Source organism: Mytilus edulis, chromosome 5 (genome assembly GCF_963676685.1).
Source record: "Mytilus edulis chromosome 5, xbMytEdul2.2, whole genome shotgun sequence".
NCBI lineage: Eukaryota > Metazoa > Mollusca > Bivalvia > Mytilida > Mytilidae > Mytilus > Mytilus edulis.
The window spans coordinates 71673960-71700172 of NC_092348.1; the positions used below are offsets into that span (position 1 = coordinate 71673960).

The 26213-nt window shown below is 32.0% G+C and overlaps 1 protein-coding gene across 1 annotated transcript; it reads right to left on the reverse strand.

The window, feature by feature from the left end:
• Positions 1-5577: 5577 nt before the first annotated feature.
• Positions 5578-25971, reverse strand: LOC139524375 (carbohydrate sulfotransferase 15-like). Its single transcript, XM_071319141.1, has 7 exons — positions 25457-25971; positions 17583-17817; positions 16464-16571; positions 14515-14665; positions 13194-13347; positions 7203-7350; positions 5578-5874 (listed from the first exon to the last, which is right to left on the reverse strand). The coding sequence occupies exons 1-7, from the start codon at positions 25652-25654 to the stop codon at positions 5684-5686; spliced, it is 1185 nt and encodes a 394-aa protein (XP_071175242.1). The 5' UTR covers positions 25655-25971; the 3' UTR covers positions 5578-5683.
• Between the last annotated feature and the right edge of the window lie 242 nt (positions 25972-26213).

Sequence of the window (26213 nt, forward strand, 5' to 3'; positions counted from 1 at the left end):
TTGCTGCATCGGTGTAAAATTATATAATATACAGCTATTAACCAATTTTGTTTCATTGCTATTTGCTTCACCTATAGGTTTTCTTTATTAGTTAACTACCCGAAGTAAAACTAATATTTGAACTTATTCATACAGAACGTAAACCTTTACATTTTGAATTGTAAGAAACCGAATTCGGGTATAGCCAATCATTTGACAATGCATATGGATAGCACATCTGTAAAGCTTCGTTTAAACCTAATATTTTCAATATTGTTTCAAAACGAGATTTCCTCTGGCATTTTCGATTACTCAGGGTTTTACGGGAAAATAATGAAGATATCTCTGCATGGTCATTTGTTACGATCGTTTATAGGTTCTTACATTATATATAAAACAAAGAGGTGTTGTTCATTTTTTTTTTTTTTTTTATCATCATCAATTCTCGATTAGCTTGAAAATTTACTATATGCAGTTAAAATCATGCTCTGTCCAGTGCTGTCATTGTAATGCATAAAGAAAGACAACAACAGTGTACCGGTGTTCATTACTCACAAACCGACTGGGTTGTATGTTGGTTGCATGATTACCTCGAGTAATTGTGATGATGGGTTCGATTCCTTATCCCTGAATAATAAGAAAATTGATATATAATAGTTGCTGCTTCTCCGCTAACATATTGACATTACGGAGTAAAAAAAAGTAGATTTGGAGGCAATCTTTTACTATGAAATATGGTAGAAAGATCTTTAGTGGAACATGTGGTCAAGTCAAGTTTTGTTCTTCCTAAGGTTTTTGGTGAAGTTTTGGTATCCATTTTTTACATGTAATTTTGTATGTTTATGCATAAGAGAGAAAGACGAATTTCAAAAATTTCCTTTTCAAAGAATGATGTCGCAGTAGGGTTTGGTTTCACACACTTTCTGTGACTTACAAGTTGTGTTGTTAGTCAATACAAAACTTTCAAACACTTTAGTTTGGTACTTTTGTCTGGTAGAACAGCATGTTTATTATGAGGCCATGATAAAAAAATATATAATCTCAGAGATCTTGAAAATGCAATAAATCGGGATACTCATTGTATATTGTATACTTTCTTGGACGAGAATCGATCTATCAAACTTTTACAATAAAAGAAATGATTTCAGCCTCCCAATTTTTATCTTTCCATTACTATGTAGCATTATTAATGAAGTGCCTGTATAGGGAGTTGATACTGTATTCCAAAGTTTGCATTTCCAACCTTGAGTCATTGCTGTTGCACAAGCTACTAATAAAACATCCAAGTGATGAAGCTCAAATCGTTCTTTCGAAAAGTTTATGTTCACCATAACAGTGGTTGATCATTATGAAATATTTGTTTTACAGATGACAACATATATGTCCCGTTTGTCGTAAAGTGAGACTTATCAATGGATATGTACTTACATGAGTAAACGAAGAGTGTCAATTTTTTAAACAGGATCTTCTTACTCTTCCAGACAACCTGAGGTTTCCCAAGATTTATGTTGGGGTTAGTGTTATTCCGTCTTTTATTTTCTATGTTGTGATATGCATATTATCTTTTTTCTTTTTATCCTTTTTGTTTCTCACCATGTCGTTGTCAGTCTGTTTTAAACCAATGAGTTTGAATATCCCTTTTTATCTTGGTCCCCTTTGTGGTTAATGTTAGAGGATGGGTACATATTGGTTCGTTTTGTTTCATCCATTTGTCACATTGGAAACAGATGAAACTACTTACAAACCAAATAAATTAAAATCTGGGCAAATAAATTAATAATTTAAGTATCCTAACTTTTCCCTTTCCTAATAATACAATCAACGCTGTCCGAATTGAGCGACCAGTTTCTGAATGCAACCAATATGCAATCTTAGAATATGCATGTTCGTGTTGTTGCACTGTTGTTTTTTTGTTTTGTTTTGGGTTTTTTTTTTTGTTTTTTTTTTTGGGGGGGGGGGTGAATATGATAGGGAATGGAACTCACTTCCGACATTCGTTTGGATACATTGATGTCGTTTTGAGGAAAGAGTTTTAAAATGACACTAAAATGAAAATAAGTAAACAAACTAGTAAACAAAACCCTATGGTACAACTAATAACGACTGAACACTAATTATAAATGCCATCATAAAAGAAAAATTCATTAGTTTGTCCGCAGGTCCGGTGTATACCTAACTGTGGAAAGGTGAACCTGTTGACAAAATAACTGTTGATCTTTGAATTAATGTGATCAAATGGAACTCGCCAACTGACTTTTATATGTCTTTGATGTATAATCAAATGACAATAATTGCGTTGCATATATAGTATAAATACAACGCTAACGCTCGCGTCCTGCTATAGGAAACCTTAATAATCTTCCAATCAAAATCCAAAATAATATATAAAAAATTGAATGATAATCACGTCTTAAATATGGAATGTGTGTACAAAATAGTGTCCGTTGTTTAAGTGCAATTCTGTATTCGACCATTCATATCCCTTCTGCAGAATGCTAATGTTAATTGTCGGCCATCAGACAACCCAGATATTAATCTGGTAAGATACGTTAATGCTAAGATAAAAGGTACCATGATATTTACTAAGATGTTATCAAAATGTTACTGGTTTTGAAAGGTTGGTGATGCAAAGCATCCAATAATTGTTATGTCGTATCGTTTCGAATATCATCGTGTTTCTCAGTCTCTTCTACTGTTCTGTGTATTGGTTGGTATTTTGTCATCTTCTTTTACGTCATGATGTTGTCGGTTTTTCGAATAATTGGTGATTATTGTTTATTGTCTCCTTTGTGTCGCGTGCCATTTTTTTTTATCTGATTATCATGTGACCGGATTTTTCATTGGTTGAACTTTCAGGTCACTTGTTGAGACTATATGAAAACTCATCAAATATACCAGGCTTATAATTGTGTGCGCTAAATTCGCGTTTGGTCAACATAAGAGTATTCAATGAAGCCAATTAAGACAGTGTGAAAGACCAAACCAAATACGACTTGTGTAACAAAAACCCAAAAAATCCAAAACCTATACCAACTAAATAATCGTCTTTATGTTTCAACTATACGTATTTGTAGTCAGTTCGGTCCAAAGCGTTATAATATACATGTACATATTTGTTACTATGACAGATTACTTATAGTTACTATGACCAATTACTCAGTGTGACTGGATACGTATCCAGGTTTAATTTGAACGTGACTGCAATACTATTTTGAAAAAAACGCAAATAAATCTGTGAAATACCAGGACAAGGGTTTTTATGCCATGCTTGAATGCTGTAATTATAGACCAAAGTTTATTCTTTTAAACCTAGAAACTGTATAAGACTGTTTCCCTTCAAATGTTGTACTTGATGTTTTCGTAGTGTACATGTTACTTTTATTCACAAGCATTTTGTCGATGCTGATAGACTATCGGATAGCCCCGAGTATATCATCTAGTTAGTAGTCAGTGATTTGGTATGACGAATAACATGTTTTTTGTAATTCTCCGTTGATGAACTAATAAATTAAATTAAAGTTCCAATCTTTGGTGATTTCGCTATTCAGTGAATGTCCCTTTGATCATTTAGCTCATCTCATTTTTATGTTTTATACTATCCTAAACTTTCAGGTTTTGGAATTTAGCGTTCTTATAAAGTTTAGTCCAAAAAGCGTTTAGAAGGCAGGAAATGGTAAACGTGCTGTTGAATATTTTGATTTCAAGAACTCCGTTTGTAGCATTCAACGTGTTGACCAAAAGAAAGGAGTGAAAGATACCAGAAGATGGACATTCAACCTAAAAACGCCATGACTAAAAAAGAAAATGACAAACAATAGTTAACAAAGCACTAAATAGAAAACAACACGATCCTAACCAACAACTTGGGTTGATCTCATCAGCTCCTGTTTCATATGTTGCACCCGTCGTGTCGTATAACGAAGTCGTTTTATAAATCTAATTTGGCTAGCAAGGACAAGGGAATACGACAATTGGATCATATCATTTGTCAACTATCACAATGATAATCAAGATGGCGTCCGTAAACCTTTCAAAGAGATCATTTCAATTTTTTGCCAGGATATTACCTTGGCGTAATGTCTTTCTACTTAGTCGCGCAACAACCTAGCAAAATAAATATATACCGTAACGAACAAGATGCAATAATATTTCAAAGTAAGAAGACTTATCATTAATTCAACACAACGAATTGAATTTGTCACTGTTGATCGTTCAGCTAACATATGTATGAGTAGGTCATTTTATAGTTTCTCTATTTTTTATAAAATACTGACACCAACGAAGGTCATTTGTCTTCCCGAAATATTTGTCATATAATTTAATATGATACTATTTCATCTTTTTTCGTAACTATTCTTGTCTGTATCTTTGAATCAACCATGTTCTTCATAAGAACATTCCTGTACATAGTCAGGAATAAGCCAGTTGTTATCAATTCGTTTGATGTGATGATTGATTTTGATTTTGCCATTTGCTTAGATACTTTCCGTTTATAATTTTTCGCAGAGTTCGGTATTTTTCCTTATTTTACTTTTTGGAGACATAGTTAATTACTGTTTTGTTAAAGTATCGTTCCCCTGTGATCCGATACCTTTAAGGGTACCTGATTGGGTTTTCTTTTCGTAAAGATCATTTGTAAAATGTCCTGTGATAATTATAGTCAGTGATCAGTGACAACGGAACGTTGTAAGAAACAATAAAGTACACAACAAATAAATACCATAGACGTTTAAAATAATAACAACAGCACCATAAATAAGTAAATAGTTATCAAAGGTACCAGGATTATAATTTAATACGCCAGACGCGCGTTTCGTCTACAAAAGACTTATCAGTGACGCGATTAGATCAAAATAGTTATAAAGCTAAACGAGTTCAAAGTTGAAGAGCATTGAGGACCCGAATTTTCAAAAAGTTATGCCAAATACGGCTAAGGTAATCTATTCCTGGGATAAGAAAATCCTTATTTTTTTTTAATTAAAAGTTTTTTCAACAGGAAATTTATTAAAATGACCATATGATTGATATTCATGTCAAGGCCAAATGTGCTGACTACTGGGCTGGTAAAATCGAAAACAAGTATAAAATTATATATTAAATACAATGGGAGAAGGTATTGTTCAGTTACTGCGATGGTCATTCATACACTTGCAAAATTGCCGTATTAACTCGCCGGCATACTGTTTACCACATTTATAGTTTTGTAGATGCACAGTGTTTGCAAAGTATGGTTTTAGTCAAATGATTAAGTTTGGATGACTAGGCATCAGGTCAAGGCATCCAGTCAGACATCCTTAATTCCAACAACCCGTAAAGGAGCCTACTGACTTATATCCTCGTTTGGAAGATACATAAATTGTCACTTGAAAATCTATAAGGCTTTTGGGAATTTCAGATGCAGATATTCTAGTGAAATTTCCCTAGATGACCCAAAGTAAGTGATAAAAGTTTAACATAACGTACTGCATTGTTCATACAAGCTTTAAGTCACAATGTCATTCTGATTAATTGAAACTGGTTGTTGGAGAAGACTCACATACACATAAACACATTATTCATTTAGTATTTTTGATTTGTGGTGAGAAAAGTAACAATCAATTAACAAAAAAAGTAACTTTATTATATATAAAAATAAAAACATTGTGTCAAATAAATAATAAAATCTTAACAAACAAATTTAACATTTCCTCATAAGTACCCTGATTTATGTTTCGTGCCAGGTGTAATCTTTGTTTTGTAACAGCAATGACAAATTATGATTAAACGGACCGTAAAACTGAGATAAAAGTTTATGTGTCTTATTGTACATTGGCTCAAATGAAATCCCCCTGCTTTGTCTTGTGTTCGAAGGTTTCTGATGCAACATCCGCTTCATAACATCCTCTGACACCGTATCTAAAATATAAATCAGATAGCAAATTTAACAGAATTCGTTTTATTGAGTAACAATTTATTAAACTCCAAGAGTATCTTAATAGAAAAAATGTAAATGCAAATTCATACAGCTTAACGCTTTTTGTCCGCCATTGCTGGACCTCAAAGACAGTCCCACAAAAAGTGTGTAAATAGTTCCAAGAGAAATGCGTCCAAACCCACAGCTTTGTGTATGTCGTCTATATGTCAATGTTAGCAGAATCCTTAATATTAATGAAACGTCTATTATATTCCCTTGTCCAGTATTGTGGTTTATTTTTTTTACACTTCTACGAAAGACATTTGGTTCAATGTAATTTCAAGTTTTAATATGAAAACCGGACTTGTTTTACATTGAAATTAACGAAATCACAGTTATTTTATAATGGCTACATAGGGAGACTTATTTTTCTTTATTGAGGGGGCAATGAAAAAAGTAAAATCACAAAAATACTGAACTCCGAGGAACAATTCAAAACGGAAAGTCCCTTTTCAAATGTCAAAATCAAATAATAAAACACATCAAACGAATGGACAACAACTGTCATATTCCTGACTTGGTACAGGCATTTTCAAATATAGAAAATGGTGGACTGAACCTGGTTTTATAGCGCTAAACCTCTCATTTGTATGACAGTCGCCTCAAATTCCGTGAAAATGAAATCGATAGTATTGATTGAAATTCAAGGAGAGAATTGCTTTTTATAAATGCATGTACATCAAATAAAAATAAAAAACATAAATTGGCCTATCAAATTCAATATAACTATCTGTCTTTGATTTGAAAGGACTTCTTCTGAATATTAAAAAAAAAGAATAATAATCACACTTAATTTTTAGAAATTTTAATCTTAAACTTTCAAGTTTCAAATGTTCTTGTTGTATATTGAATAAAGGCAACGGTAGTATACCGTAGTTCAATAATCATAATTCGATTAAGGAAAAACAATCCGGGTACCTGGGAAAACACGTCAACTATAAGAGAAAAACACACTAAACTACAACAAAAGCAAACGCCAACGTACATAAAAAAGATCTGTAGATAACAATACTAATGATACTATAGAAATCAATTTGAGACAAAAAAAGGAAAAAAAAGAAGTTTTGCAACATGCCTAAAACGATAATCAGAAAAAGACATCCTATCTACCTTAACACCAAAAGAAATTAAAAAAAAAATATGATGTGCTAGTATTATTATTGCGTAGAGGTTTATCAAGTTTTCATTTTGAGGCATACAAATGAACTGAGATGGTAGTCGTAATTTGCAAGATGATAGAAAACATACATATATATGTCTGAATACTTACCCATATCTAAGAAATGGAAAATATCTTCAAGAACTTTTTTTGTGTTTGATACATAGTCTTCCATCCGAACAAAATACAGTTGGTCACGAGGAAAAACTTTCAGCCACTCTTCAATGAAGACAGAATACGCACCAATTCGTAATCTTATCTGAAATTAAAAGTATATAATATTAATATTACTAACCAAGTTAATAATAAGCTTTCAGCAATAGGAGGTAGGTAACCCTTTAACGAAACATACTAGGTATGATCCGAAACATGATATTATTGCTTATAAACCCCTGGGAAGAATCAACGCGTCCGAATGAAAAATAAACAACTTGTACATGTGTTTGTGTATCATGTAAATAATAAACAAAAGTACCAGGATTATAATTTAGTACGCCAGACGTGCGTTTCGTCTACATGAGACTCATCAGTGATGCTCATAACAAAATAGTTATAAAGCCAAACAAGTACAAAATTGAAGGGCATATATAAGGCAACAGTATTATACCGCTGTTCAATATTCATGAAACGGTTCATCAAATCAAATACTGGTTCATGAGACACACATCAACGTTTAGAGGAAAACAATGGAACGACAGAAACACTGAAAGGCAACAAAAACAAACACCAACATACATAGAAACGGACTATTGGATCGCAACTGTCATACTCCTGACAATTGTGATAAAAGAGAGTTGAAAGATGCGAAAGTATCGTCGTCGAGTCGTCAATATAATACAAAATAGAAATAAAAAAAAATCTTTGAAGTATTGATGCTTGTAGCGTGTTTCTTTTTTAACAGTAGTACGTGAAACAATAGGATGATCATAGAACTTACAAATAGTCTAATCTCCAACAAACTACAGGATACCATAAACATGATACCATTTCGAATCTAATATAAAAACAAACGTGGTTTAAACATCATTGTAAATATAAAAACAACATATTTTTATGTCGTTTTAATGATTAACTTATGAAATGAAAGCACAATTGAACAGTTTTTAAAAGACAACGAAATAAACCTGATTTCACAAGTGACATGAAACGTACAAAAAGTCGTTTTTAGCTTAAAAATGTACACGTGGCATGTCAATTTAGTGGCCGTTTAAGTATTTCAATCTTACAAAACGGGCTTTTAGTTTTATATTTAGTGACAATATATTTAACACTTATATTTTGCTATGATAATCGTTCGTATTGCTCACTTTTAAGTTAATGTTTGTAAACTGCTGATTGTCTTTGTTGGTTCATTCTCATGATACATGTTGTCAGTGTCTAAAAAATCAAAATCTGTCAAAATTTGGTCAACATTAAGATTTCGTCATAACTTCATCTGATCTTGTCAGTCAAGCCTAGAACACACAAACACCTGCTAATATAAACATCATTAGCTGGTGGTACGGCACCTTTGTAACACATTTGATTTGCCTCCCTTTGTACATATATATTCATAAACTGCAACAAATGTATTACAATATTTCTCCACTCGAGACAGTTAAATTTTATTATTTAAAGCGCGAGGCTTGCCGAGCTTTCAAAATAATTAAAATTTAACTGTCGAGAGTGGAGAAATATCATAATACACGAGTTTAAGTGTCGAAATATGTTTCTCTGATGATTTTTATCCTTCATTTTCAAAGATTTTCAGAAAAATGTGTTCTTTATATGCGACGTTATCAGGCATGGTCGCCTTTTTATCATGACGTCACAATAGGAAAATTCTGGAGAAAACAAAACATTTTGCGTCATAATCAAATTTCGACTAATCATTTGCCGAGGACAGATATTTCACTAGTGAGGAGACATATTTTTTTCTTGCACCGATCAAGAAATGCGAAAATAGCACAAAATTTGAGAAAAACCCAAAAGTAAGCATTTGTTATGATGAAAAGGGAATTCAAAGGCCTTGTACGTCAAAAGTGATAAGTGTAATGTGTACATGGAATTTATTTTATCATGGAAATTATACTAATAAGCAATATTTACAATTCCTTGATTCTATACTGTTTCTATATTTTATTAAATAACAAAAAGACAGAAATACAGTTTATTGGCATGCATTGACAGATATACGCTATAAGAGTGATATTTAATTAATAATTTTTATCAGCACTCGTGGTCTAGTGGTATCACGCATAGACTACAGACTTTACTGACGAAAATACGCGCGAGTTCGAGCCTTGCATCGTTTTTGAGAGATTAACATATCGTAAGTTAAAAGTTTAAAGTTGTGATATATAGGCGAGTGACTTTAACCATAAAATTAAATTTTTAATGCACCTACCTAACACACGGCTAAATTATATATCATTTGAAAGCTACCAATCCGTACTATCTGTTTTGCCCGGTCGTAAAAAATTCGTACGGTGCAATTTCCGTCAAATCAAGATCAAAGGCCAAGGACGAATAAGTGCATATTTTCTAAGATTTCAGTCTGATTGCATAATATGACTTTTATATACTAAATTCACATATGCAAACAATTTAAACTTTTAGCAGAGAGATTAACAGTCATTATTCAAATGCATTTTTTAATATTTAAAGCGTGTTTTTGACAGAGAGCACATGTTTCCTGAAATTCGAGTTAAAGTTAACAAAATGTGTGAAAACCCAATTTTTTCTTTCTGGTGCAACTGCTAATCACTTAATACTAAGTAAAACCCTGATATGACTATCAAAGAAGTTTTTGACATCCTAAAATTTCCTAAAATTATGCTTACTTCTAATCAAACAGCAAATATTAACAACTCATGTAGTTGCCCTTGTATGTGGTCAATATAAGATTTAATAAACAAATTCTCAAGAATCTGAAAAATTTAGAGTAAAAAAATATGAGCGCGAATCATCTTATTGCTTGAAATAAAGGGGGTGAAACTAAGAGATTGCAATCTGCATTGTAACTACCAGACTGAAATAAACATATTTCGACTTTTCTAGTTGTTTGATTTGTGGCTTCATTATAAATATTAATGTAGTGAAAAGACCTTTTATTTATTCAATCTGAATTGAAAATTTAGACCAAAATAAATAGAAAATAAATTGATGAAAATTGAACTTTCAAAGAATTTCAAAAACTAGTAAACACATTATAAAACTTGACTTCTTGGTTGCTTAAATTGCGTTGTTCATTGATTACATGCATTAATTAATCAAATAAGAATAATTTTGAAGAAAAAATATCCATTAATGCGCAACGATTCTAGTTACAACTAGAATTCCTGAATAGCTTGAATGACTAGTTCATTTTCCATACGAGGATGACTTCATGCAAGAGTTTCTGATGACGACTGAAAAGAAGCTATCATTATCTTGAAACTTAATCTTCCATTATATAGATGATGTCATCTCACTGAATAGTGCAAAATTTGTGACAATGTTGGACTCGTATTTTCTATTTAAATTGAAAATAAAAGACTCAACAGATATAGTTTACACTATCACGTATCTTGAAATCGACGATGAGGGTTGGTTGAGAACAAGTTTAACGACAAAAGAGATGAGCATAAAACAACCCATAAAACATCCCTTACTACCAAATTATAAACTTTTCATTTCTATGTAACAACATTATAGCAACGCCTGCATATCTATACTACTAAAGGAGGAGACCGATTGCATTGAGCCTCAACTCCTCTGAAACAAAGGCAACTATAGTATACCGCTATTCAATAGTCATCAATCGATTTACTAGTAACTGAAATAAATCCGGGTCACAAAGCAAAAACTAGGAAAACGCATCAACTATAAGAGGAACACAACGATATAACAGAAACACTGAACTGCTACAAGACCAAACGCCAACATACATAGAAACAGTGTATTTGATACCAACTGCCATATGCCTGACTTGGTACAGAACATTTGACGAAAAATAGTTGTTTAAACATGGTTTTAAACCAGAGTTCAAATGCAAAGTTGAGATCATCCCTTTGAAAATTTCATGGACGCCACTACGAGTTTGTTGAAAATTATTAGATATCTGTTTCGCAAGATGACGCGTTAAGTTCCATCGACGTAACTAAATTGCCGTGATCTCTGCCGTGAATGTCACCAACCGAACAAGGCTTGGTACCGAGTTAGGAAATACATGAGCCACAAGACGGGTAAAAGAGAGCCGTGGTGTAGTTGTAAGTGCATCAGACTACTAACACAAAGGTTCCTGGTTCGATTCCCGTTCCGTGATGAAAATTTCAGGGACTGAATTTTCGTCTTTTTCTTGGCACCATTTGTGAGTATGGTCTTGAGGAAACTATGAAAGTCCGTCGGAAGGGGAAGATTAATGGCTGACCCGTGTTAAGAGAGAGCCATATCTCTTGCACGTTAAACACACCTTTGTAGATTTCGAAAAAGAGCAGGCTAATGCCGCTACAAGGCAGCACTCGCTCCCGCAAACCACTATAAATAAATATGTTTAAACTAAGACGGGGTCATATGTGGAACATGATCTGCCTACCCTTTAGGAGCTACTGAGTTCACTCAAAAAAAAATTTGGGGGTTTGAGTTAATCAATCTGTAGTTTTATATGTTGTGTTTTGTATACTGTTGCTTGTCTTGTTCGTTTTTTGCCCGGCTTTGTCAGTTCGTTTTTAATTATGAGTTTGATGTCCCTTTGATATATTTCGTCACTATTCAAGTAGTAAAAGGTTTAAAAATTATAGATCAGTGTAGCTAAATGTATCATGATAACGATTTGGTTCTATATATATATCACCGTGAGCAAATTAAGTTATTTTAGCGGATATTTGCCTAATTACGTTAATCTTCTTCACTTTACTTTGAGGTGATTTTTTGGCCGATTTTCATTACTGCAAGTTAATGTCTTTAAAGTAAAATAATACCAAAGGGACAATCAAAACTGAAACCATGAATCAAATAATATTAAAGTTCACGAGACGAAATGCAATCCACAAAACACAGCATACCATGAAAACGATCACTCCTAAAACAGCGAATGATCTTATGAGGTCAGGAAGGGTATTTAACTTTTACATTTTGTTATTTCACAACTGCTTATAGTGTTTTACTTACACAATGACATGCATTTGCATTTTAAAAGCTTATGTAGAAAATACTCAAAGCATTTTTTATTCAAATAATTAAAGCGATTAAACTTCTAAATACATTTAATATGACTTAATATAACACGATTTTAAACTAAATAAGAAGCAGCCGCATTTTATTTAGTTCGTTTACATCCCGCTTTAGACAACCAAGTGTTTCTAAACAAGGTTACTTATTTCAATGTTGCCTACGATTTAGTCGCAAAGTCATGTTTGCATTTAAAAATGATTACAAAAACTAATAAATATTGATTTCGTAAAAAACATATTTTAACCTCAATTACCTCGCAAATATTCTTTTCGAACTTTAAATACCCCTTCTTTTATTATTGAAAATCATTCTCCTCCCTGATATTCCCAATTAGCAATGTGCTATTTTAACATAGATTAACAAAATGATCGCTATTTGCAGATGGCAGATTTTTGGGCAACTGCACACACTTCAATAGAAGGCTGTTCCATGAACAATAAAACTAAGCGTCTTTTTGAAATAAGTCACTCGCCTAATAAGTTATCTGAAGTTAACATGGTGAGAACGATAGACTGACGTCAGAGAAATGGGTTAAAAATTTTGAGCATCGGTATACTACTGTTGCCTTTATTTAAACACAAAATCTACTATATTTCTTATAAAAAATGATGAAAAGTTTCAATTCTATCAAGTTCAATAATTATTTTTGACAGTGTAATTCTTATAAAAACACCTATTGTTATTATATAAACATCTACTAAAATGTTTTTGTTGGCGTTCTAGGAAAAGGTAACAGGAAGACACCGGCACATGCTAGGTGATTTTTGTTTTCCCTGGTACAAATATACAAGAGTTATTCCTCTTCATACAGATTGAATCGTTCTACATAAACATCATTACATTAACAATACGTAAAATCAACTTGTTAAAATAAATCAAATGACTCTTCCTTCATTCATATATGTGTACCTTCGATTTTCTGGCTAAATTGAAGTCCTGGAAACACTCTCGTGGTGATTTGAATTTCAAACAGGATTTGTAAAGCTTCAGTACATGTTTAACCTTTTTATGGAATTCGTGTGCTGTATTTTGACCATTTATGAACAAATAATCTGAATATAATCTGCAAAATAAACATTTTAAATAAGTTTTAAACATAGGGTAGCAAACTTTTTCTTTCAAAACATAACACTCAATTATTACAGTTCAAATTTGAGCATTATGTTCGTCAACATTGACGCTTGAGCAAGATTCCAAGACCCAAAAGTTATCAACGAAAATTTGGTATATGGATCGTTTTTGTACGAATAGACTCCTCGGTATGACGCATCTTCTCTTTTCATTTTGTCCAGAAAGTACAACAATCATTTAATGTTCACATTCAAATTATGATCAGTATAATTCAGGGAATTAGCACATTTACTAATTATTTTGTTGTCTCTCTTTATTTAAAAACTAAAACTGTGATACATGTAGCTTTCGCTGTATCTCATTTATACGTTTTTACCTATTATGTCTGTTTGGTTTGATCCCTGATTATTGTCAATTTAATGGAATTCTATGCAACGGTCAGTGTGAGGTTAAGCTAACTTTCAAACAAGGTTTAATCTATTATCATTTTCTACATATCAAGGAAAATTTTGCCTGTACCAAGTCAGTAGTGTAACAGTTGTTGTTCATTCGTTTGAAGTGCTTGAGCTTTTGATTTTGATTTTTGATTTTGTCAAAGGACTTTCCATTATGAATTTTCCTCGGAATTCGGTATTTTTGTTACTTTTCTTTTTTTCAGAGGTACAAGATTTTTTTTACATACTGAATGACTAATACAGAGTATCAAATTTGGGTAATTTTGATTATACGTTATATTTCATTATTATACCAATAGCACTAGTTCTATTGTTTCAAAATCCAAAAAGTGTGAATCGTCAGTCTTATAAAAAAGAAGATGTGGTATGATTGCCAATGAGACAACTATCCACAAAAGACCAAAATGACACAGACATTAACAACTATAGGTCACCGTACGGCCTTCCACAATGAGCAAAGCCCATACCGCATAGTCAGCTATAAAAGGCCCCGATAAGACAATGTAAAACAATTCAAATGAGAAAACTAACGGCCTTATTTATGTAAAAAAAATGAACTCTTTTTTCTACTTCAAAGTATGTCTTATCTTTCTTCGCCTATTTTTGTATTTTTTTTTTCGGCTTCTTATAAAGTGTGTTTACAATTTTTGTAATTGTGCTACATGTACCTTTGACAATCATGTGTAACCTGAAAACTATCAAACCTTTCAACTGGATCTCTCATCATAACAACCAGTTTCATGCATGGATTTAACTGGTGTACAAAATCCTGTGTGTAATATTCTTGGCCCACAGAAAAACTATTAATATAAGAATAGACATCGTTGTCCCAAATCGTAGATGGACTAAAGTCAGCTGCAAAAAAAGAACATCATAATACTTTAATCACATAATTAATTTCTAGTTTGGGTTTCCTCTCAATAAATTCATATTTCTGTTAGATATCGTCTCAAACTTTGACTTTAACGTACATTAAATATATAGCAAGACTTTTAAGAATTAATGTATTTTATTCACGAAAAGCGTAGTTTTGAGTCGAGCGGATATGTTAACGAGTATAGCGTGGCTTGAATAGCACATATTCATATTCTAAAAGTGCCACATTAGCATTTTCTAGAAGACCTAATATCATTTGACTTAAAGTACAAACGTCTTGGACCGTCCTTGTCATTCAATCAATTACTTGACAGATATGACCATTATCTGTCCCTTTATTAACTACTAATAGCCCAGCAGCAACAAAACCCATTGACTGACGGATGATTCAGAATTCTGTGTTCATTTCACATATTTCAGGAATAAATTGCACGCCCAATAGCAAGATTTTGGGAAGCAGTAGAATAATGCAATCTCCATACAGATACAATACGTACCATACAATATACTGTGAATTTATCCTGTTGAACTTACTTTAAATAAAGCTAATACTAACAATGACCACTGCCCTTTTCTCGATCTTGATATCTATATCACTAATGGAAAGCTGAATACTAAAATTTATGATAAAAGGGATGATTTTTCATTTCCTATCGTTAATTATCCGTTTTTAGATGGTGACGTTCCCTTGTCACCATCTTACGGTGTTTATGTATCTCAACTTGTACGATTCGCTCGTGTATGTAACAATGTTTTAGATTTTAACGAGAGAAATTTATGTATTACTGAAAAATTATTACACCAGGGTTTTCGATATCACAAACTAGTCAAAACATTTACTAAATTTTATCATCGGTATAAAGACATTATTCGTAAATATAGCTCAACATGCAGACTTCTAATACGTTCAGGTATTTCACATCCAATTTTTTATGGTAATATTCTTTATAAAGCACAAAGGTGTCAGTATTCACCTCAGAAACTTACAAAACCTTTGAATAGACTTATTAAGAAGGGATATAATTACGATACTGTTGTCAAGTCATTGCATATTTTGGCGTTAATATTGAGTCACTGATAAGGTCTTTGCATCGGAACTAAACACATTATTTTTTAAAAACAGTTGTTGGCATGACACGGGTTATGTTTTTCTCATATATGTTATGATGGTATGATACTAAACCCCTAACGGGAAGGATTGTGCCTGATGTTCATATGATGAAATCATAATCTTTCAGTCAGTTTAATTGAAGTCTGGAGCTGGCATGTCAGTTAACTGCTAGTAGTCTGTTGTTATTTATGTATTATTGTCATTTTGTTTATTTTCTTTGGTTACATCTTCTGACATCAGACTCGGATTTCTCTTGAACTGAATTTTAATGTGCGTATTGTTATGCGTTTACTTTACTACATTGGTTAGAGGTATAGGGGGAGGGTTGAGATCTCACAAACATGTTTAACCCCGCCGCATTTTTGCGCCTGTCCCAAGTCAGGAGCCTCTGGCCTTTGTTAGTCTTGTATTATTTTAATTTTAGTTTCTTGTGTACAATTTGGAAATTAGTATGGCGTTCATTATCACTGGACTAGTATATATTTGTTTAGGGGCCAGCTGAAGGACGCCTCCGGGTGCGCGAATTTCTCGCTACATTGAAGACCTGTTGGTGACCCTCTGCTGTTGTTTTTTATTTGGTCGGGTTGTTGTCTCTTTGACACATTCCCCATTTCCATTCTCAATTTTATAATCTATATTGCAGAAACGAATCTAACCTAAACATACCTGTTATTGCATGAGAGTGTCCGTCAGAAGTCTCGAGTGTGGCAGCTAACTCATCAAACATCTGTGTGTAGAGGTGAAGGCCAAAAGGCTTGTCTGGTGAATATTTTTCTGTAAGGAGTACACAAAATGCAAATAAGGTATATATGGAATGCACGTGATACGCTAATATTATTATTTTTTACTACCGAGTACTATGTGCAAGTTATCCGGGTATAATATAAGAAGATGCTGTACCCCTATTTTTGACATTTTTATCCATTATGTCTATTTGTTTTGTTCACGCATCGTTGTCAATGTAATGGAATTTGATGCGACTGTCATATAAGTAAGAGGTTTAGCTAGCTATAAAATTAGGTACAATCCACCATTTTTTCATAAGAAAATGCCTGTAGTCCTGTACCAAGTCAGTAATATGACGATTGTTATCCATTCATTTAATATGTTTGAGCTTTTGGTTTTGCAATTTGATTAGGGACTTTCCGTTTTGAATGATCCTCGGAGTTAAGTATTTTTGTGATTTTACCTTTTACTGAAATCAGTTTATTGTATTTTCTTCGTGTATCTTCAACGTATGACTTTGAATGTACCTTTTTGTATCTTTCGCCTCTCTTTTAAATCTTTTGAGGTCCAAGATTATTCAATTATTGAAGTCAAATATGATCTGTTGATTTTATCATCATAATTTACTGTTTGGTCGCATCAAGTGTCAATAACTTCTCAGACATTTTCCGTTCGACATTTGCAAGTTTGTCAATATTTTTAGTTTGCCCAAAACTTTTTTCATAATTTGATGTATCAACCTCGTTCTGGTGCATGAGGTTCTGATTCCGGTCTGCTCCAATCAGATTATCAAACATTATTTCTACTGATTTAGAGTCATGACTCTTTGGTTCGGAGTTAGAATAATGTGTCAAAGGGTCACATGTGATCACATGTCTTCCTGTCGACTGTTAATGATAATTGTAAATTAGCTTTTTACTGATATGGCTCAGCGAGTTGTTCTTCGTGTATGTCGACGTTGGTATGTGTCTTATTAATTCAGTATGCTCTTTTTTTATTTTTTAATCACTTCAATGCAGTTCTGCAAAACAATATACTAGTATTTAAATGATACAATACCTAATTGGACTGTTGAATTTCGCCGAAAAAGAGGCATAAAACGATATCTTGATAACCAATGAAGTTCCTTCATTTTAGACGGAATAAATTCTGGATGATGTTTCATTCGTTCGAATAAATCTGTTGTTCCACATTTTGGAAAGCCTATTACCAAAAAATATGGCAGACAATGTAACGTTCCTTCTCTATGGTAACAGGGACTTTTGTACTGATTATTCCACAACTTCTGAGATATCTGAAATAAAAAAATAAAAGTATTTAAAACTATAGTTATTTTAAGTTAGTGCAACTGTTATCTGTCCGTAATATCAAAGACCTTAAAAAACCTGATAACATTTTAAAATTCTACAGAAAAGGCACGTAACGGTGAATTGTTCGAAAGTATTTGTTAGTTGAAAATGTCTTTATGACATACCTCTATAATTCTTTCATCAATTTGTATAATTTGTGTATACATGTTATATTTTAATATGCTGTTTTTTTATTTACTTTTTATATTGAATAAATTCAAAAAGCTCTATATTTGCCTACGAAAAGTATTATTAGAAGTAATGGTAACATGTAGTCTAGATGCAAACATTTGTGTTTTTCTAAACGACCATTGACCATTTACAACCTGTAACTTTAGCAGATGCACTTTGCTTCTCAATAAAATGCCAGACATATATTTTCATTTCGTTTGAAAAGAAAGCAAAAAACCGTTTTGATTATAAATATCATAAAAAGAAAGAAACATATATATTCAATTATTCAAATTCAGATATCCTGTAATGATAATTGGTATTGTCATTTCATGACACTAATAGAATTGTGTAGTCATAAATTTGATTTATATAGCTACAGAACGATTTTTTGTCTGTTTGATCTAATTTACTTAATATCACACACAAATAATAACCATAATGATTGCTTACATCTTGGTGCATGGATACTAGTATGACATCATTCTGTATAATTATATCTTGTGGATACTAGTACTATTTGTTCTCGTACATAGTACTCTCAGATCCTTACTTAGCGTCTTTTTGCTATGGGGATGTATAAGTACCCTGCCACGTCCACTCTGTGTTTCTGATAGATGCATTTCTGCTTTGTAACGATCTGATGAGTTAAGCCCTTTTTAACTGATTTTTATAGTGTGTTCTCGTATTGTTACAACACTGTCCCAGGTTAGGGGAAGTTTGTGTCTGTCCTAAATCAGAAACCTGTAATTCAGCGGTTGTCGTTTGTTGCCGTATATCATATTTGTTTTTCGTTCATTATTTTGGGGAATAAATCAGGCCGTTAGTTTTCTGGTTTGAATTGTTATACATTTGTTTTTTAGAGGCTTTTAAAGATGACTATACGGTATGGATATTATTCATTGTAGAAGGCCGTACTGTGACCTATAATATCTGCGGTCTATCGTGAGGAGTTCACTTGTCTCATTTTTGAAAATCATACCACATCTAGTTCATTTTTCTATAGACATTTGTAGATATAATTTGTTCTCAGATATATTAAACATTTCAAAACAATATCTAAACGATGTACAATCATGTATAGTTTGAATTTAAAGAGAAATCAGAGGCCTTTTTAATTAATCTAATACTGATAAAAAAAAAAAAAAGATGTGGTATGATTGCCAAGGAGACAACTCTCCACTAAACATGCTTATTATATATATTAGTTGTCCAAAATAAAGAGAATTTCTATAGAGATAAACAATATTTGTAATACCGTTTTAAAATTTAGATCTCTCAAACAAGGGTCATTTACAAATGTCTAGATGGTAGACGAAAAGTAAATTATTTCAATTGATAACGAAAATTACTGTAACGATTTCAAATTTGATGGTTCCGTTTTGTCTTGAATAAAATTTACATGATTGATATCAGATGCAAAAAATAAATGTAGACCTGTACATGTTTATGAACTTTCAAATTAAAGTTTTTGAAAATCTTTCACAAACTCATAATGTATTGTTTAGTGTGTTTAAATGTCACACTGCCCACCAAGTGCATTATTTGGAACAATAGATATTCAGTCTTAGTCTTATACTTAATATGTTTACAGAAAACAATATTCATGTTATATATATAATACAATGAATGTTTCTATTTTCGGTCACAATTATTTTTTGACAAAAGAAAGAGAAGAACCTATATTTGTCGATACTCTATAAAGAAGTCCAGTTAAGTGTCAAATCTACTTTTATTTGGTGAGAATTTTATTGTTTCTTAACTTTGATACTAATTAAATTTGTCAAGTATAATAGGCCTCAGGCTTTATGTATTGTCAAATCTGATGTTGACAGTTGTACATCTATTCTTTCCTAAAAAAAAATGGTTACTTTTTCTGATAGTTGAATTTCTTTGTGTCAATCATTTGTCTTCAATGGTACTTAAGCTATTAATTGATACGTCCAGTGACAAATATCTATTAAATAATGTCATGTGTACAGTTAATGTAGTTATATGATAAATATAAATGTACATATCAAACCATGGTTTTGCAATGAAGTACAATGTAGCTATCAAAATAATTTAATTGTGCATACAAGTAGTTTTAAATCGAATGCCTAATTATACAGATTATTAAGTGGACCATGAGTGGGGACTTCACTATCTTGTGAAATCAAAAAGTTCTAAACTTTACAAAAGCGGGACGAAAGATACCAGAGGTACAGTCAAACTCATAAATCGAAAATAAACTGGCAACGCCATGGGTAAAATGAAAAAGACAAACAGAAAAACAATAGTACACATGACACAACATATAAAACTAAAGAATAAGCAACACGACCCCTCCAAAAACTGGGGGTGATCTCAGGTGCTACGGAAGGGTAAGCAGATCCTGCTCCACATGTGGCACCCGTCGTGTTGCTCATGTTATTATATAATAGTATAACACATCCGGTAAATAGTCTAATTCGGTAGGTCACATTCATGAAAGGGAATGGGATTGTAGTTACGACGTAAAGAACATATCCGCATTCAAATATTCCTGTGTTGAACGCCATGACTATCGTACATGTAACTATATGCATTATTTTGTCGTTTTTCTTCTTTATTTTATGTACTTTGTTACTTTATTAAATTAATTTTAGTGTTATATTGTATTATCTAGCTATTTTGTCATGTCATGGATTACTTTATTTTTGCGACGTAGTATTTACGTTATTATATATGTTGATACCTTTTTATGGCATGTGCCTACATTAATATGTTACGTAACTATATAAATTATTATAGTCAGTGCTTTTTCTTTGTGTTCTGTATATGTTGTTCGAGTTAGCTATACGGGATGTATAAATACGCAACCACGTTTGTTCATGATAGTAGGTAAAATACTAAAACTCCTGTAGAGAGAGTGTCAAGCCCTCTACACGTTTAGGAACCCTGTCAGCTATCTAGGAGATCCGTAGGTATCCGGATTCTGGACGAGATTTCTTCTCTTATCTAACATATTTGTTTCAACTAACCACAGACAGTCCAAATGTCCCGCCCTTCATCGCAGCCAACACCTATATTGCAGAATATATACTTATTGTTTCATTGATGACTAAATCTTGTCCTGAACATCCATGAAATATTTGCCGCTGGACATACAGCAAGTTTCATAATTTAATCTATCAATCAAATCTCTGAGCACGACCACAAAACTTAATCATAAATGTCGGATTAAATAGTGTACACCACGAGTTTTTAAGCAAATAACCTTAATTTAAACCATAAATTTGATAATTGACTTATGTACATTGTACTAAAATCTTTGAATACATCGGTACTAACAATAATTGCATTACCAATAAATTATCACTTAACTAAAATGTATTGCTATAAAGTTATAAAGGCACATGGTTCTTAATCCTGTCGATAGCTATATTTTGACAATGCAATATGTTATGTTTTCCTAGGTTTATGACGTCTTTACATTCAATCCGTTGGATGTGCACTAATTGACATTTAGTCTTAGTTACATATTGTTTTATAAGTCATCATTGGCTTTAATCTACCTTTCAATAATTTCAAGTATAGAACTGAGACATTTTTAATTTAGACCTAACCGTGTGAAAGAAAATGCACAACGATATCTTTAGAATTGAGATGAGGATCTAAACACCATTTTTACAATTTATAGTTTTTAAAAATATGGTAACACGAACCTTCCGTCCTACATGTAGTAATACCTATGACAAGATAGTATCCTGTTGGCTGCGCATTATTTATCTATTCTATAAGCTGTTTTACTTACGAATAAAATATTATTATTATGCGCATCCAGATCCTGTATAATTTGATACGTTACAAACGATATCCTTAGAAAGGATAGTTTCATACTCTATAGATATAAGAAGATGTGGTATGAGTGCCAATGAGACAACTCTCTCATCCAAGTCACAATTTGTAAAAGTAAACCATATGTCAAAGTACGGTTTTCCACATGGAGCCTTGGCTCACACCGAACAGCAAGCTATAAAGGTCTCTCCATATAAAATAGCTTTTGAAATTACTCTATGATTGATTGAGGAAGCTGAATTCGAATTGCTCGGAGAGATCCATCGAGCCTCAGTAAGAAATATGACAATTGTAGTCAATTAAAAGGGAGTCGAGCGCACATGACATGTGCGTCATGTGCGTGATTGGAACTCACGACCTCAGTATTGACAGGCTATTGATTAAGTTATTCGACTATACTTACACTTGTCTTCAGACTATATGTATATATATAGTAGAAAACCATAGATATTATCTATGCACCCGTACCGAAAATTGTGTTTAAGCATGCGGAAGAATATCTCAAGAACTTGCGGTCATCCGATGTTCAGTTCTTCAGTACTTTGATTTAAAATGCCAATCCAGACTTTCTTTCCTTCATCGGGTCGGTTATTTTTGCATTTCTTCCCTACCTGATGTATTACTTGATTTGTTTTCGTCTGGTAATGTGTGTAATATTTGCCATTGGACGTTAAGCAAAAACAGTCAAGTAATTATCCTATATATAAATTGAATAAAAAGGGGCGTCATATGGTTGTCAATCAAAGACAAAAGGATGTGGATGTAAACAACTAAATTAAAAGGTCACTGTACGACCTTTTACAATATACGTCATTACATCATTTTGTTTTAAAACGGTAAATGTGACATTTAGAATTTAAAACGAAGTCATTACGGAACAATAATATTTGTCAAATATGTTTTTCATGTTTTTCATGTATAAAATTTTACTAGTGTTTGAAAATATTGAGATTAATTAACCTTTCGAGAAAGAAATTATTTTGACTGAAAAAAAAACTGCCGATAGAATCATAAATCGTTAAGAGGATTGGGACGGTACATTTTTTTTTTTTTTTAAATAATATGAATGTAAGTTTGAACAAACTTTTGGTGTGTCATTATATTTTCAAAGACATACTCTTTGAATAGAAATACCGAATTCTTGTCATTCCTGAAGATTTTCACCAGGGAGCGTAGCATATATCACAAAAGCGGATTTTAAATCAGATTGACACTATTAGAAAATCTCTAGACGAAAAACAGCAGATAAAGCTTTGATATATTTGTTATTTTATAGTATTGCATAGAACTCATGAACATTTCTTTTCAATGATAGCAACATGGATAATTGCATATTGTTTTGTTGTTAGAAATGGTACATTTCTCGCTACATTAGAGACCAATTGTGGCCTTCGGCTGTTGTCTTTTTGACACATTCCCCATTTCCATTCTCAATTTTAGTTTGTGGTTTAATTTTATTTTACACATCTGAATCAATAACTTTGTCAAATCTTCATGGATATTTATCAAACTTTGACAGCCGCCTCTTTAAGAATAAAATTCGGTGTAAACATTGAGAGCATTTTTTTTCAAACATTCGATATCTGTTTCTTTAGTGATTTTTTTTTATATGTAAGTATATGCTTATACAAAAGACATGTACTTTGTCAAACCTTCTTATAATCCTAGAGTTTATGTACAAAAGACATGTACTTTGACAAACCTTCCTATAATCCTAGAGTTTATGTACAAAAGACATGTACTTTGACATGCCTTCTTATAATCCTAGAGTTTATGTACAAAAGACATGTACTTTGACATACCTTCTTATAATCCTAGAGTTTATGTACAAAAGACATGTACTTTGACAAACCTTCTTATAATCCTAGAGTTTATGTACAAAAGACATGTACTTTGACATACCTTCTTATAATCCTAGAGTTTATGTACAAAAGGCATGTACTTTGACAAACCTTCTTATAATCCTAGAGTTTATGTACAAAAGACATGTACTTTGACACACCTTCTTAGAATCCTAGAGTTTATGTACAAAAGACATGTACTTTGACATACCTTCTTATAATCCTAGAGTTTATGTACAAAAGACATGTACTTTGACAAACCTTCTTATAATCCTAGAGTTTATGTACAAAAGACATGTACTTTGACATACCTTCTTATAATCCTAGAGTTTATGTACAAAAGACATGTACTTTACCTTCTTATAATCCTAGAGTTTATGTACAAAAGACATGTACTTTGACATACCTTCTTATAATCCTAGAGTTTATGTACAAAAGACATGTACTTTGACATACCTTCTTAGAATCCTAGAGTTTATGTACAAAAGACATGTACTTTGACACACCTTCTTATAATCCTAGAGTTTATGTACAAAAGACATGTACTTTGACACACCTTCTTATAATCCTAGAGTTTATGTACAAAAGACATGTACTTTGACATACCTTCTTATAATCCTAGAGTTTATGTACAAAAGACATGTACTTTACCTTCTTATAATCCTAGAGTTTATGTACAAAAGACATGTACTTTGACATACCTTCTTATAATCCTAGAGTTTATGTACAAAAGACATGTTCTTTGACATACCTTCTTAGAATCCTAGAGTTTATGTACAAAAGACATGTACTTTGACATACCTTCTTATAATCCTAGAGTTTATGTACAAAAGACATGTACTTTGACATACCTTCTTATAATCCTAGAGTTTATGTACAAAAGACATGTACTTTGACAAACCTTCTTATAATCCTAGAGTCTATGTACAAAAGACATGTACTTTGACAAACCTTCTTAGAATCCTAGAGTTTATGAAACTTTGACAGAGGTTTTACATGATTATATAAAAAAAAGGTAAATTTACATAAGCTTCTTTTTGGAAATAGCATATAAAAAAGATTGATTGTTACTGATGTTAAAGTATTTTACTGAAATATAGACATAGTGTTTCGCACCTTTTACAGCCTTTTAATTGAATGACATAGGGTTCGGTAGACTTTTATTTCCACAAATTTTTATTCTTATTTATTGTCATAATCATTTGTGTCAAAATGATCAGTTTCTTTTCATCTGTTTGTGTCAGGCTTCATAATTGATATTGTGTACCCTGCAGCTTGACATACAAATAGTTTATGAACTATATGAATTAATACATGTAACTATGTTCAGAAAAAAACTCTTCTGGATACCTCAGGTACGATTTAGACGATGGTCGTCCTTAATACAAAATCATATACCAGAAATAACACATGTCAAGATAAAACCATGTGTATGGGGGTCGGGGCGTCTTTTTAACTTTAAGTGATTAATTATATTTCCTATATGAATAATAAAACTGCATATTGATTAACCATCAATGAAAAAAGAGGTCCATGTAGTTTGAAATTTTAAAATGGATTGAGTTTATTATTTATTTTTTCCAGCTGACCAACTTATTATTTCCCCTACCAATAATCGTATAACAACTATGTTTTAAAGTTATGTATGTAAATAACTAGATGAAAAAATAATTAATCATTCTGACAAAATTAATGTTTATATACAATAAACTATTTTTCATTCAACAACATTATTTTCAAAAATGTAACATACCTTAGTTGTACTTTCAACTCGTCTTCTACATCTATTTATAAACTCCATTTTATCCTTTTTCTCAATGTTGATGTCTTGTGAAAAAGATACAGTATTCGACATTGCATTTAAAGCCAATCTCATCTTCACAAACAAATAGCAAGAGAGAATAATAAATAAATAAAAAGTAACAGTTCCTAGAAAGTACTTTCTCTTCATCTCAGTTTGTTTATATATCCATTCATATTATGTATCTAATTTGAATAATTAATCTCCATAGTTTATGCTAGTAATATATGATTTTCCATCAAATCATTTTAACACACAATAGCTTTCATGCTGTCAACTCCAAAAAACAATTACAAAGTCCCTCCTGGCTAACATTTAATATTTTCTCAAATATATCAATGTTAAGTGATGGTCATGCAGAAAAGTATGCAAATCATAAGTCTAGGTATAACAAGATTCAGGCAGTTTACATTATAGTATGACATCTATGTAAGGGCAAATACATATTAATGACAATAATTGTAATTTCTGCAAGAAATACTACAACTCCGAGGCCTAATGGGACCCAGGATCCTGTCGTAAGGCTGACATCTTAATGTATTGTAGTTTACATTTATGTGCATATTGTGTTAAATGTAACAAAAAAAACTAATCGCCATGTACAAGAAGACATTTATAAGATTTGCGATGATCCAATATTTGAAAGGATTATGTAAAACATAATAACACGGGGATTATAAAAGTGAACGAACTTTTATTTTCATTGCAC

Coding starts and splice junctions, on each gene's coding strand:
- LOC139524375 (XM_071319141.1), bottom strand. CDS start 25,654: ATGAAGAGAAAGTACTTTCTAGGAACTGTTACTTTTTATTTATTTATT. Junction 17,818..25,456: donor GAGTTGAAAGTACAACTAAG/GTATGTTACATT, acceptor TTTTTATTTCAG/ATATCTCAGAAGTTGTGGAA. Junction 5,875..7,202: donor TTTCCATTTCTTAGATATGG/GTAAGTATTCAG, acceptor TTTATATTTTAG/ATACGGTGTCAGAGGATGTT.